The sequence below is a fragment of the Silene latifolia genome, chromosome 11, assembly GCF_048544455.1.
Source record: "Silene latifolia isolate original U9 population chromosome 11, ASM4854445v1, whole genome shotgun sequence".
In the NCBI taxonomy this organism is placed as follows: Eukaryota; Viridiplantae; Streptophyta; class Magnoliopsida; order Caryophyllales; family Caryophyllaceae; genus Silene; species Silene latifolia.
Window position 1 is genome coordinate 175,555,738 of NC_133536.1, and position 14,753 is coordinate 175,570,490.

Genomic DNA, 14,753 nt, shown 5'->3' on the forward strand with positions numbered 1-14,753 from the left:
CTTGGTGTTTTCATTGTAAAAATTTGAATAAGGGGTACCACTTTTGTAAGCTTGAAAAGCATTAACTTGTTCGGTTGTTCCCCTACATTCACTTGAGTCATGACCCAAGGTTCCACAATTCTCACATATCCCGCTTGGGATTGATGAGGATGCCGTCATGGCATTGACATGATGCTTTGATGATTTTGAGTTTTCCTCAAGTCTAGTCATAGCTTGTTCAAACTTCAAGTTGATTGTGTCAATGTGAGCACTAAGTTGAGCACCCAATTGAGTAACGGTGTCCACTTCATACTTTCCTCCTCTAGTAGCCTTGCGAGGCCTACTATATTGTGAATTATGGACCGCCATTTCCTCAATTTTGTTCCATGTTTGATTGTCATCAACTTCGGTGAACATTCCATTTGATCCCATATTGAGAATGTTCCTTGAATCTTCATATAAACCATTCCAAAATTGTTGCACTAAAAACCATTCGCTAAGTCCATGGTGAGGACATGAGCGACAAATACCTTTGAACCGCTCCCAAGCTTCATACAAAGATTCTTCATCCCTTTGCTTAAAACCCGTAATTTGAGCTCTTAGCATGTTAGTCTTTTCCGGTGGGTAGATTTTTTTGTAGAAAGCTAGAGCTAACTTTTTCCAAGAATCTATTCCAAGGGTGGCCTTATCAAGGCCCTTCAACCATTGCTTTGCGGTGCCGATTAACGAAAAAGGAAATAAGACCCATCTTATTTGGTCTTGAGTCACGCCCGTTTGAGAGATAGCTTCACAATAATCACAAAAGGTTTCCATATGAGAATGAGGGTCCTCACTAGGCATTCCCCCGAATTGGCTCCTCTCAACTAGTTGGATGAAGGCGGACTTGGCAATAAAGTTTCCGGTAAGATGTTGTGGGGTAGGAGTACCATTTGGTAAATCCTCCTTGGTGGGTATAGAGTGTGACGAGAATTTAGGAATTGTAGGTGGATTTTGTGTGGTATTGTTTAATGGGTTCTCTTCACCTTCTATTGCGAAAGGATTGACAAACTCACTAGTGGGTTGAACAACTTCACCAACACCTCCCAAATTCCTCCTAACAAGTCTCCTATTATTCGTCAAGGTTCTTTCGATTTCACGGTCAAAAGGTAACAAATTTCTTTGTAACCTTCTAGACATGCAAAATATCAAACAACTAAAAAACAATTAGAACAAACCTTGAGGAGTTTTACTTCCCCAAGGTGAAAAAGACACAACTAATAACAATAAAAGAAATCTTAAATCAATTAAACACCGTCCCCGGCAACGGCGCCATTTTTGATCGAAGCCATTTGGTGTTCACAATTAAACATATGTGGTCGTTGGTCAATGGTCGATACAAAACACAATTTATACTTCACAAACAACTCTACAATTAGTAAAGAGGCAAGTAAAGGTCGGATCCCAAGGGACGGGTATTGAAATGAAGATTCTATTGTAACTAGTAGTGTCTAGGGGGTGTCACAAATTGGGTTGATGTAGAAGGTTACTAAACTAAGGTAACAATGAAAATAAACTAACAAGGTAAATGAAGTAAGGGGTGTAAACAATTGATTAAAAGCACTAGGGTGTCATGGGTTCATAGGGGATTCATGGGATATGATCATACAAACATGTTCTCAAATTATAAGCAAGCAATTATTGTTGTGATGGATCGAGTTGGGTTATATCTTACAATCCTAGGAAAGTTTGGGTCCCGGAGCCGAATCGATTAGATTGTACAACACCTACAAGTCGACTTAATCTTTCCTACTCAACACATGCATGGTCTAACAAGACTCGAGTTGGGTTATGTCTTACAAGTCAAGTTGAAAGGATAGAAGATGATAGTAAATGCAAGGATTCATAGGCTTAGCATTTCATCAAATATAACATGTGCATGTATTAAGATCAAAACAAGCAAGCAAATAAGATATGAAAGCATATTAATTTAAGCATGAATCATTCCCCATGTTGGTTTCCCCTAATCACCCATTAAACCCTAGCTAAGAGACTACTCACTCATTATCATATTGATCATGCTAGAAAGGTTGTCAATCATACTAACATAATGAAACATGATGAATAAATGAAAGTAATTAGCAATAATTAAAAAGGGATTAAGAGATTATACCTACTAATGATTCCAATAGTAAAGATGCAAAGAATAATAGAAGAACTTGATGATTGATGGAAGGTTGTCAATCTCCCAATAAACCCAATAATCTTCTAATTACCCAAAATAAATGAAGAACAAGAGAGAGATTAAAGAACTAGAACTTGGATTAAAACTTGATTAATATTTGATTACAATATTGAAGAGAGATTTGATTGATATTAACTACTCTAAATATTGATAAGAAGAACATGCTCCTCTAATTAGACTAATGGGGTATTTATAGTGAAAATTAGGGAGGATGCATTAGGGTTAACTAAGGGCTAAACTAGTAATTACACTTTTTAAGTTGAGCAAGGAGACTCCGGTATTGTCCGAGAGAAGGGAGTCTCAAATCGTGGCTTGAAGAACGAAAACGTGCTGTACTGCAATCCGTGCGGATGGGAGTCGGGACGGCCGGATCTGGGCTGGAGAATCCGAGCGGATTCTTGGTCAAGACGCTCGGATTGGCGAGGTGGAATCCGAGCGGATTCCTTTGAGGGACGCTCGGATTGGCGAGGGCGGACGGACGGATTGTGCACAATCCGTTCGGATTGTCTGGCAGCATCTTTTCTTCTTCTTTTCTTCCCTTTTCTTCATGAATTCCTTGGGGATTTCCTTGGGGACTCAAGGATCCTTTTCTCAACATTGCTCTTCTACTATGATATGTACAAAGGCCTTCTAGTCTTGTCTCTCCTTGATGCTTGGTCATTGAATACGATCAATTTAGCCTTGTTTTGCCATGAAAATGCAAGATTCTTACTCCTTTCCTACCAAGGGATCAAAATCTCAAAGAATATGCAAAACAAAGAACTAAAGATAAGAAATGACCCAAATAGGCACTAAAAAGCATGGAAACAATGGTAATTTGGGGGCTAAATATGCGCCAATTATGGTCACATCAGTTTCATTAACACGACAATTCAAGCATGATAATTTTAACCTGTAATTCATAATTCTTCATAATTAATTCATCTCATTAATTCCCGACTTAAATCCCAAGTAATTAATATTTGCGGGTTTTCGTCATTAAAGTCAAAACCGGGTTGTAGAAATTCGATTCATTCATATTGAGTTTCGGGAATTCGATCTTTGATATATTCTCACCTGTTTATTATCATATTTATCGTTAGTCCATCATTAATTCATCATATTTAACCTAATTAATTTGTTTAGTTCCTTCAATTCATTAATTAATCCTTTTAATCATGTAATTAATTCGTTCTAATTAGTTTCATCCGTGTTATATTGTTTTTATGACCCAATCATATGTAAATAATCTATTAATCACTTTCATCCGAGTCAAATAAATCACCAACGAATATTAACAACTTGCAATTTCGGCTTCACAGCCAGAACTGAGCCAAGGAACAGACGCAGTGACTGCTGCGCCTCTTCCAGAGGCCTGTTCCTGGTTGATTTCTGTCTCTGAACTCCCGTGTTGCCTTGACCTAGTTTTTGATTACGTATTAATCTACTAATACTCGTATTATCACCCTTAAATCCTGTTCGTTTATTTGTTTATTTATTCTTTTTTCCAAATTATCCGTTTTAAAGGTGTTTTCGACATAAATCATTTAATCCATTGTAATCATTGTAATTTTCATTATTGTATTATTGTATTTCTTTTATCGCATTGTTTGTATGCCTTCCACATATAATTGAATCTTAATTCCAACTTCGACCCATTTGCATGATTAAATTACTTGTTTCACCGACTTAGTCTAATCTCACATGCTAGGATTAAAACTTGGATGTTGTATTGCATGCATATAATCGACAATATATCAAGTATGAATAATTTCCCTAATCATTAGTAGAGGCCGCTATCGAGGCGGGCGGGATTAGGTGTTCGATCAAAAGAGCTTCCTAATACGTACCCTCACCCCTTACTCCAGATCTCTGTGAACATCCGTGTTCATTGGCATCCACGAGAGTCATTCTAGACATAGAATGCTAAGGGTAACGAGTTCTTGGTGTTCATGTCACTACTTTGTGTCTTGACATGACACGAGGTATTCGAACGGTTTCCAATTTTCCACAATAAATTGGTGGCGACTCCACAAATGCAAACGCTTGTTCCCAAGCGCCCCGTGGCCCCAGTCCCACGGTTGGCGACTCCGCTTGGGGATAATACACTTACGTGTAGCCAAAAGGGTGAAACTTGAACAAGGTTAGGGAATAGTTTGTACAAGACAATTGTCGGTTTTCATAACTCGGTCTTCCTAGATCGTTTTATCGGCCTTCCTAGGCCCAACCCAACCCATTCGACTAATCGTCCCGTCTAAACGGTCCTAATTCTTATTTGGGCCTAAAGATGGATAGCGATTGACGTCATCCATATCATGGTACTTACTCTTGTTTGTATCAAGGACTTTCACTACTTGAGGAAATGGACTAGGAATCGGCCTTACTGTTGTTTGGTACGAGCCTCTCCACAGACCCCGGGTTTGATTGTTCGGTATGACAACCCACCCTTTAAACCAAAACCCTTTTAAATGCACTCAGCATCCCGTTATAATGCCTGTATATATGTTTGTATCATATGTGATCACCATTTTTGTAAACAAAACCATTTTGTAAAATAAAATGCTTTTCAAAATATAAATATTTTCAAAATAGCGCAAAATAAGCCTAAACTCTGTCCATATGTCGAGTTAAACTTCGGGCCTAAAACCCATTTCAAAACCAAATACAAAAACAAAAAAACGTAAAAACAAAAAAAAGAAACAAAAAAAAATCCGAAAAAAAAACAAAAGAAACAAAAAACAAATATTTTCCAACATGTAAATGTAAATGTGTAAATTCAATTGGGCTAAGTTAGAGTCAAAGTTCAAACCGACTATGTCCTAGTCGAAACTCTGTCGAGTCATAAACTCGTCTTCCTTCACATTTTGGGTCTTTTCAAAATTCAAGTCAAGTCCTGAGGCGTCACGCCGACATTTTGGACTCCCTACCCCAACTCAATTAGGATCTAAACATTTCCACGCCTCGACTCACGCACTCGAGGTTAACACATCGAGTCATTCCAAAATCCATTTCTTGAATTCTCCTAATGACATGTTCGGGACACACATACCCGAACCTCGAGTCAAGTCTGTCTTAAACAACACAAATTAGAATTAACATGTGTCATCAATCCCGTCAATAAGGTCAATCATATAAGGGTCACTCCGTCAAAGTCAACACTCGAGTCTAAATTAAAGTCAAGCACCGTGAACTCAAACACGAGAAGTCGCTCACGACATTTCACGAATTCACAAGTCAAGTCTAGATTTGTCATCTTGTCCCTTCTTCTGTTTGTTGCCTTAGTATGCGTGATCCCATTTCGAATCGAGTTGTAATGCGCATCATTTCTGTCGAGTAGGAATCCAGCAAGTTTCGTTAGTCAGCAAAGTCACGAAGCAGTTCAAGCTACAATCACCATGTCTCTCCAAGACGTTTATGCCATGGTCCTAGGAGTTCAAGCTACAGTGAAAAATTTGAGCATTCGCGTCCTCACCCTCGAGAATAGAATGGTGGAAAAGAACACACCACCTAGAGAAACCTCTAGTCTAGGTCGTCCAAAGCTTACCTCTTGCAATAACCATCGTCCTAGAAAGCCGAAAACAGCTGAAAGGAAAGCTGGGAGGCATCAAAGGGTTCTCACCGATTTAGGCATGTCTTATGCCTATGCTGTTTTGGTAAATTTCTACCAATTTAGGGTTAAAGCGGTCTTAGAGTTAGGTCTATGTTATTATTTGAATGATTGTCATGTGTTATCCTGTATGAGCAATGTAAACAAAGAACACGAGCAATTTTGGTGACGCGGAAAACCCGATGTGGGAAACAACCGCGGGGGGAGACGGAATCCCACCAATATTTTCACTATAATTCGAGAGGAAATACAGTTCGCATGCTTGCTATGAATGCTAGGGTGTGGTTCTTGTGTTTTCTGATAATCTTTCTTCTTTGCATCGAGGCTCTTTATATAGGGGGACTCGTTGGGCTAGGGTTCCTTGCTTTCCCTCCAAGTTATCCCTAATTTGACATTGGGTAGGACTTTCCTTCTTCGGATCTCGCAAGATGTTGGACCCTCATAAGCTTCTCCCGCGTGGACCAAAGCCCATATCCTGCACTGCTTGCTGACACTGACACCCTGACTCCCTAATATCCTGCATCTCATAACGCTTCCAGGCCTGCTGCCCCAAGTCAGCCCATATCCAGATTTTGGGCCTAACAGTTTGCCCCCAATTTTCTGCGAAAAGTGCAACCCTAATTATTTGAGCGGGAAATTGCAGTGTATCGTTGAGTGACTTCTCGCATACTCCATTTCAATTCACATTTCTGAAAGCCCCAACTACCCCTTCCTATTTAATCTCATCCACCCACCATTTTCTCTTTCATCATCATTTCGTCTCCTCAAAACCTTCAACTTTCCGTCTCCCCAAATCCCTTCTTCGTCAACGTCCTTTCACTGCCAGCACCGCCTTCATCCGTCCTCTCAGGTACTTTTGCTTCTCTCTCCTCGTTTAATATGGCTAAGACCCGTTTAACATCATATTCCTCCACCACCATCGACCTTGAAAACGATGACTTCCCTTCATAGGGAGTCCTCAAAAGACGGCATTCCGGCGACTCCCACCTAACCCAAGAGGATATACCTAGGATCAAAGATCTGCTGGGGTTGGGTGACGATGTGGTGATCCTCATCCCCAAACCTGGTCAGAAAGCAGATGCCTTCCGCGCTGGGTGGATCTGTCTGTATACTTATCCCTTCGCCCTTGGCGTTAGATTCCCTTTTCCCCTGATGATTCAGGAGTTCATTCGCTTGAACTCCCTACCCATGGCCCAAATCGCCCCTTATGCATGGAGGATCCTTTTGTCCACCGTTGCCACGAACAACGACACTGGCACTGAGATAGGGTTATCAGATCTGGCCCATAGGTTTGAGTGTCGGTCACTGGGGCACGACTAATATACTTTCAGGGCCGTGGAGAAGACTGAAAACTTCCTCCAATCGGCTGCTAAAGGGAAGGATGACAGGTGGTATGAGGACTTTTTCTATGTCAAGCTTGATTCTCTCCCCATTCATGCTGATTATTTGTTCGAGCGCTGGATTTTTGCTAAGAGTAAGTATACTTTGCATATCCATTTTTGATTTTCCTTGTCACTTACTGTTCTTACTCTTTGATCTGATGCAGAACTCACGAACCCCGAGAAATCCGAGGATGAAGATATTTCTGTTGCCAAGCTCTTTTCCATCCCTGAGGACCGCAGGCTGTTTAACCTTTTGCTTTCTGGCCTAGCCGACTCTGCTACCAAGGAAACTATGTCTTCTGGTAAACACCTTTCAATCTCTTGGAATTTCTTGCCCCCATTGATTCTCTATTCCGATCCCCTGCGTTCTTGTGCCTCCGCAGGAAGTGCTAGACCGTCTGTCTCCGAGATCCTGATGCGCCATACCAGGAAGAGAACTGCTGATTCCTCTCACTTCCCTGCCTCCTCAAGAAGAAGATCCTCCTCTAGGCCTGCTCCAGAGCCCATTGAAGTCACCCCAATATCACGCGCACCTGGTTCTCCCGTTCATACTGACGAGCTGCTTCTACGCCTCCCTGTCGAGTTTGGGGATGCTGACCGTGCCAATTACTGGCCTGCACTAGAAAGGCTTCTGACCCCAGCTTGCTCTAAGGCGTTTGACTCGACTGCCCCCTAGGAAATGACCGACTTGGCTGCAGAACACTGCTTCCTGGTGAATCTCCTTTCACTGCTTCTCTTCTTCCTTTGCCCCTGTGCTTTCATGACTAACGTGCTTTTTATTGCAGTCTCTCCAATCTTCCCTCTACTTTCGTAAGATGCTGCAGAGGGCCAAGGTTGAATGTCTGGTCTCCGTGGGGAAGAACAAGGAGCTCACAGCTACCTGTGCTAAGGTGAAGGAGCAGCTCCAGGCGGCCCTAAAAGAGAAGGAAGCAGCTAAAGATCAGCTGGCGAGGACCCAGGAGGCCAACTGTGTTCTTACTGCCGGGTTGACTAAGGCAGAGGCCCGTGCTGAAGAGATGGCTGAGCTAGCCAAAAATGTGGGTGCCTACACTGCTTTTGAGGGGCAGATCGACTGCATCCGTGCTTATACTAAGGGAAGGCACACGTCCTGGAACCTGGAGGAGGAGCTGGCAGAGTTTGCTCGTGCATTTCCCAATGGCATGGACCTGAGCGCCCTGTTCCCTTCTGAAGCTGAAGCTGCCAATCCGGAGCCTGAGTACACAGCCATGGATAATTCTGGAGCCATATCTGGGACTGTCGAGGAGATCCTGGCTGGGGAGGCTGGTGATGGCGCCTCTGCATCTCTTGAGGCTGTTCAGGCACCTTCAACGGAGAAGCAAACAGAGCACGGGGAGCAGAGCAATGGTTAGGAAGCAGTTATCGAGAGGATTGACCTCTCTTAAATTTTATTTCAAATTTTCTGGGGACTTGGCCCTGTGTGGCGCAAGTTTTGTAAAAAACTATTTTCTTCCTTGTTTTGGTACATTTTGTGCCTGCTGGTGTGCAGGTTTTGAACTTTTAATGGCGCCTACCAAAGGTAGCAGGTGCCCTAACTTAAAGTGGCTCTGGGCCCAGGTTTTTAGGCCCTACTTTTGTTATACTTGCGTTTTTGCCACTGATTTCTGGAGTTTTGATTCCACATAGACATACCCAGGAAGCTGACCTGGCTCCAGGCGCACAACTCCTTTTTTTGGCGACAGATTTTTGATAACATATTTTACCCATGACGTAAAATATCTTATCACTAGGGTTGGCTGACTTAGAGCTTACCTCCATTCAATGTTTCTGACTAACAAGGAATGTTGCGTTCCTTGTGGTTCCAGATGTTTGAAATCCGTGCGTGCACCCATTGATCTACGACATAGCTAGCTAAGGAATTACTGAGTTAACGTTAAGGTATGGGTGGTCTTAGTATGCCGAACCCTGCGCGCTACCTCGGCGTATGCTCTCCATGTGGCTTGACTTAAGATAAACGTCTTCGTATCCTCACATGGCAGGGGCTGGACCCTCAAAGTGTGCCTCATCTGATAAGTAACCAACATTAGTACCAAAGCCTTTCTTCGTAGAAGCGTTATAAAGTCCAAAGTAGTGCAAATTACCTGGTGCTATCTCATGGTGTTCCAGGGAAACACCTGGATCCAGGAAGCCACAGCCTGTACTACTCGGTTTAAAAACGACTCTTTCTGACTAAAAAAAGAAAAACTAAAAGAAAAAAAAGTTTGTGTAAAATACTAATACCTAAAGCATACACTAACCCCCACCCCCTTTTTTTTTTTTTTTTTCACGGACTTTTGAAAGGTCCGTTATACACTAAAGCTTTGGCACTTTGTCAGACAAAGTACCGTTTCAAGTGACGGATGTTCCAGGGTTTATCCAGGATTTGACCGTGCATGGTCATCAACATGTATGCCCCATTCTTGACAATGCTTTCGACCTGATATGGCCCTTCCCATTTGTAGGCAAATTTGCCTGCTTTGTGGTTCTTGGTATTTTCGAATACCCTTCTGAGTACAAGGCCCCCCCACTTCAAGGGTCCTTATCTTAACATTCTTGTTGTACGTCCTTGCGACAGATTGTTTATACGATGCCATACGTATGTAGGCACTTTCTCGTAGCTCATCAACTGTATCCAGACTTCTGGCCATTTCGACTTTGTTCTGCTCTGCCGTCTGACTGCCGTATCTGTGCATGGGTACCAGAACTTCCGAAGGTATCACTGCCTCCGCTCCATATACAAGGCTAAACGGAGTTTGACCTGTTGCCATTTTAGGTGTTGTTTTATCCGACCAGAGTACCAGTGGTAGTTCATCTGCCCATTTTCCCCCCAACTCTTCCAGCCGTTTTCTGAGGTTCTCCACAATGATTTTATTCCCGGACTCGGCTTGGCCGTTGGTTTGTGGATATCTGGGGGCTGATTTTCTCAGTGTTATGTTCCATCTTGCACAGAAGCCCTCGGTGTTGTCTGATATGAACTGGGACCCATTATCGCATATGATCTCGGATGGTATCCCAAATCTGCTTATGATGTTGCGCTTGATGAAAGAGATCACCTGTTGCTCCTTTACCTCTGTCATTGCTTCTGCTTCAATCCATTTTGAGAAGTAATCGGTCATAGCTAGCATATACACTCTGTTTCCTGGAGCCCTGGGCAGCTTACCCACTATGTCCATGCCCCACATCATAAATGGCCATGGAGAGATAATCGGATGCATTGGTTCTGCTGGCTGGTGGATTGCTGGATCCGCCTTTTGACACGACTCGCAGCGTTTAGCATGATTCACTGCGTCTGCGTGCATGGTGGGCCAAAAATACCCTTGTCTCAAAATTTTGTTTGACAGACTTCGTCTTCCAGCGTGATTCCCGCATTCTCCGCTGTGCACATCTTTCAGTACCGTTTCAGCTTCCTCTTTGCCTAAGCACCTGAGGCATGGTCCTGCCAATGATTTCCTGAAGAGAATATTATCAATCATGATGTATGTGGAGGCTTTTATTCTGAAACTTTGTGCTTCCTTTCTGTCTTCAGGGAGTGTCCCATCCCTTAGCCAATTTAGGTATGGAACCCTCCAATCTGCATCCTGCAGTCCTACTGCGGAAACCAGCATCCTGTCTCCTTGTGCACACTGCATGTGTACATCCTCTTTCATTGGTTTCTGATCTGGCTCTCCCTGGATGGCTGGGGTCAACACATGAGTAATCGGTATGTTTGATAGTTCTGCGGGCTGGAAGGTGGATCCCAACGTGGCCAGAGCATCTGCCTCCACGTTCTGCTCCCGCGGCACCTGAGTTATCTTGAATGTTCTGAATTTTGACTTTCGCTCTGTGGCTATTTTCAAGTAAGCTATCATATTTGGATCACGCGCTACATACTCGTTGTTTACATGATTTACCACAAGTAAGGAGTCACTGTATACCCTCAGGTTCCTCACCTTGAGCCCTGACGCCATCTGCATCCCAAGTATAAGAGCTTCATACTCGGCTTTGTTGTTGGTTGCCTTGAACTCACACCTAATGGCTTGCACTATCATGTCTCCTTTAGGAGATCGAAGGACCAGACCTACGCCAGCCCCTCTTGCATTTGAGGCTCCATCAATGTACAAGGTCCAGATTTCACCATCCTGATTCCTTATTATTGCCAGCATTCCTTCTTCTGCCTCCCTACGGGTGGCGGGGCAGAAGTCAGAGACGAAATCTGCTAGGGCTTGGGATTTTATCGCCGTTCTGGGTTCAAATTGCAAGTCATAGCCACTAAGATGTACTGACCACTTAGTCATTCTACCTGAAAGTTCAGGCTTCCTCATAATAGTCTTTAGCGGGTAATTGGTTATGACATGGATGGTGTGAGATTCAAAGTACGGCCGCGATTTATAAGAAGCGATAAACCAAAGCCAATGCTAGTTTTTCAAAGGAAGTGTACCTGGTCTCTGCAGGGAGCAGAGACTTCCTAATGTAATACACGGGATGCTGCACTCCTTCCTGTTCTTTGACCAGGACTGCGCTTACGGCTGCTTCCGTGACTGATAGATACAAAAATAGTGGTTCCCCTTGCTCAGGTTTCGCGAGTAATGGTGGCGTGCTTAGGTAGCTTTTGAGTTATGCGAATGCTTTTTCATGCTCTTCAGTCCATTCGAATTTCTGACTCTTCCTCAATATATCATAGAACAGTTTGCACCTATCCGAGGCCCTTGATATGAACCTATTTAGGGCCGCCACCTTCCCTGCTAGCCTCTGCACATGTTTTGGCTTCTGGGGTGATTCCAGCTGGAGTATTGCTCTTATCTGCTCTTTGCTTGCCTCAATTCCCCTCTGGGTCACCATATACCCTAGGAATTTTCTTGAAGATACCCCAAACGAGCACTTGGATGGATTAAGTTTCATTTTAAATTCCCTTAACGTCTGGAAGGTATCTGCCAAGTGCTCCATGTGCATTTCTGCTTTTTTAGACTTCACCACCATGTCGTCAATGTATACTTCCATGGTCTTTCCTATTTGTTGCTTGAACATTTTATTTACCAACCGTTGATAGGTGGACCCGGCGTTCTTTAGGCCAAAGGGCATGACCTTGTAACAATATATGCCTCTTTCCGACATGAATGCTGTTTTCTCTTGATCTTGTGGATGCATCTTGATTTGATTGTAACCGCTCCAGGCATCGAGGAAAGTGAGTACCTCGTGTCCTGCAGTAGCATCTACCATTGCATCGATATGTGGCAGTGGGAAGGGATCCTTGGGACAAGCTTTGTTTAGATCTGTGAAGTCTACGCACACCCTCCATTTGCCGTTCTTCTTGGGCACCATTACTACGTTAGAGAGCCATTCAGGGTAACTGACTTCTCTAATTTTATCTGCTGCCAGGAGACTGTCTACTTCTTTGTTAATGACCTCATTTCTTTCTGCCGCGAATTTTCTTCTCTTCTGTTGTACTGGGGTGCAGCTTGGGTTCACGCTTAATTTATGCGAAATAACGGATGGGTCTATGCCTACCATATCATTGTGGGACCAGGCGAAGCAGTCCATGTTGTTCTTGAGAAATTGAATCAGCCGGTTGCGCAGCTCTTCACTGCAAGTTGCCCCAATCAACACTGTCCTATCCGGGTGTTCCTCGTCCAGGTGTATCTGGTCCAGCTCCTCCGAGGGAGGCTCCTTGTATTCTGTCGAGGTGCCTCGGTCCTGTAATTGCTATGAGGGGATCTTGGTTGTAGCCTTAAGGGCTTGGGTATAGTAGTTTCTGGATTCCTCTTGATCTCCTTTTACCGTAACCGTGCCCCATGGTGTTGGGAACTTGAGACACTGATGATATGTTGAAGGCACTGCCTTCATCTGATGCAGCCACGGTGTTTCTAGTATCACGTTGTAGGTGGTTAGACCTTCGATGGCTAGGTATCTCACTAGTTTATTAACTCCTTCAATATACGTTGGGATGGTTATCTCACCTACTGAATGCGCGGTCTCCCCACTGAATCCCACCAGGGGCACAGATTTCTTTATCAGGTTTTCTTTATCGAAACCTGTATCTACCAATGCTTTCCGTACGGTGCAATTGCCAATGGATAACGTTATAGTTAGGGCATCGTCATGCTGCTCTGTGCCGCTTTCCATGTCAGTTTCATCGAAAGTTACCGGGGGTAAATTGCTCTGGCTTACTCTGTACGAAGTTTCTGGATGACCCCCTTTGCTCCCGGTGGCTTTCCTCTTGGCAACGGAATATGTCAAACCTGCTAGGTCAGATCCGCCTGTTATCACGTTAATAATCTTCGTGCATATGGGTGGAGCAGAAGGAAGCACCTGATTTGCTGCTTCTCTTCTATCCTGCTTGCCCCCACGTGATAACAGGTGGTCCAAGTTTCCCTTGCGTACCTGGAACTTCACCTCCCTCCACAACTTGTAGCAATCTTCTGTTCTATGACCTATGTCCTGGTGCCATTCGCATCTTTTGTTGCTGTCTCTGTCGTCGTTGGGTCGGTCCTGAGTGGAAGGTTTCGGCCACCTTACCTGATCACCCAGGCTCCTCAGTGCTTTCAGCAGTCCTTCCATTCCGGTGTTGAATCCGTATTCAGATAGCTTAGGAGGATGCGGAGAATCGTCGATTTGCTGAGTTTTTTCTACTATTCTGCTGACATTGGGTCTGCTGTACGGCTTGGCTCTGTCGTCTTTCTTTTCTGGTACGAATTTCCTGCTTGTCTCGCCGAAGTTTGCTATACCCTTTCTAGCCTGTATATCTTCTTCCAACCTTAACGCCGTAGTAGCTCTCTGCTGGACTTCCTCGAATATCTCACAAGGATACATCGTTAAGTATTTGTAGAGGTTTAATTCCTTATCCAAGCCCTGCCTGAAGGCGTTGATGGCAGTGGACATATCACAGCCTCGTATTGAGACCTTTTCCGCATTGAACCTAGTGACGTAGTCTTTGATTGACTCACCTATCTCCTGCACGATCCTGTATAGATCACTTGGCTACTTGGGTGTTCTCCGGCTGCTGGAGAACTGTTGGTTGAAAGCGTTGACCAGATCGGTGAATGAACTTATGGTCCCGTTAGGCAAGCCAACGAACCATTGTAATGCTGCTCCGGTTAAGGTTGAACCGAATCCTTTACACATACATGCCTCCTTTGAGGCTCCCGTGGCGGTAGTAACCATCATCTTCTTCTTGAATTGACTGATATGATCACAGGGGTCTGTGGTTCCATCGAAGAGGGTCATCGTTGGGACGCTAAATCCTTTTGGTAAGGCCACTGTAGCTATATCGTCAGTGAATGGTGAGTCAGCATAGCTTTCTGGTGCAGCCATCTCCATAGGCCGGGGCATTCCTGAGACCCTCCGGAGGAGGCTCCGTAGTTTCTGGTACTGCTGTTCTATGTATGTCTCTCTCCCGGTGGGTCGCAGATGCTCCTGTGACTGACGTTCTGCTCCTCGTGCAAATTTCTGCTATTCCAGGGCTTCTGTTTGACGTGCCTGCGATGTCGCTTCCGCCGGAGTGCCTTCCCAGGTATATTCAACTTGATTCGTAACTGGCATCCTGGTTATTGGGACCGCAACTGTAGCCCTGCTTCTCTGCTGTCCCACCGCGCCTGATGTGGGTGTAAGCTCT

At 44.1% G+C, this 14,753-nt stretch overlaps 2 protein-coding genes and 1 non-coding gene across 3 annotated transcripts; 1 reads left to right on the forward strand and 2 right to left on the reverse strand.

The window, feature by feature from the left end:
• The first annotated feature begins 478 nt into the window (after positions 1-478).
• LOC141616426 (small nucleolar RNA R71) lies at positions 479-585 on the forward strand. Its single transcript, XR_012530775.1, has one exon. It is a non-coding gene; the product is annotated as a small nucleolar RNA R71 (small nucleolar RNA).
• Positions 586-9,154: 8,569 nt separating this feature from the next.
• LOC141614391 (uncharacterized) lies at positions 9,155-11,466 on the reverse strand. The gene is made up of 3 exons (XM_074433135.1): positions 10,509-11,466; positions 9,669-10,328; positions 9,155-9,192 (listed from the first exon to the last, which is right to left on the reverse strand). Exons 1-3 carry the CDS (start codon positions 11,464-11,466, stop codon positions 9,155-9,157), a joined length of 1,656 nt encoding a protein of 551 aa, XP_074289236.1.
• Positions 11,467-12,844: 1,378 nt separating this feature from the next.
• Positions 12,845-13,951, reverse strand: LOC141614392 (uncharacterized). The gene has a single exon (XM_074433136.1). The coding sequence runs from the start codon at positions 13,949-13,951 to the stop codon at positions 12,845-12,847; it is 1,107 nt and encodes a 368-aa protein (XP_074289237.1).
• Between the last annotated feature and the right edge of the window lie 802 nt (positions 13,952-14,753).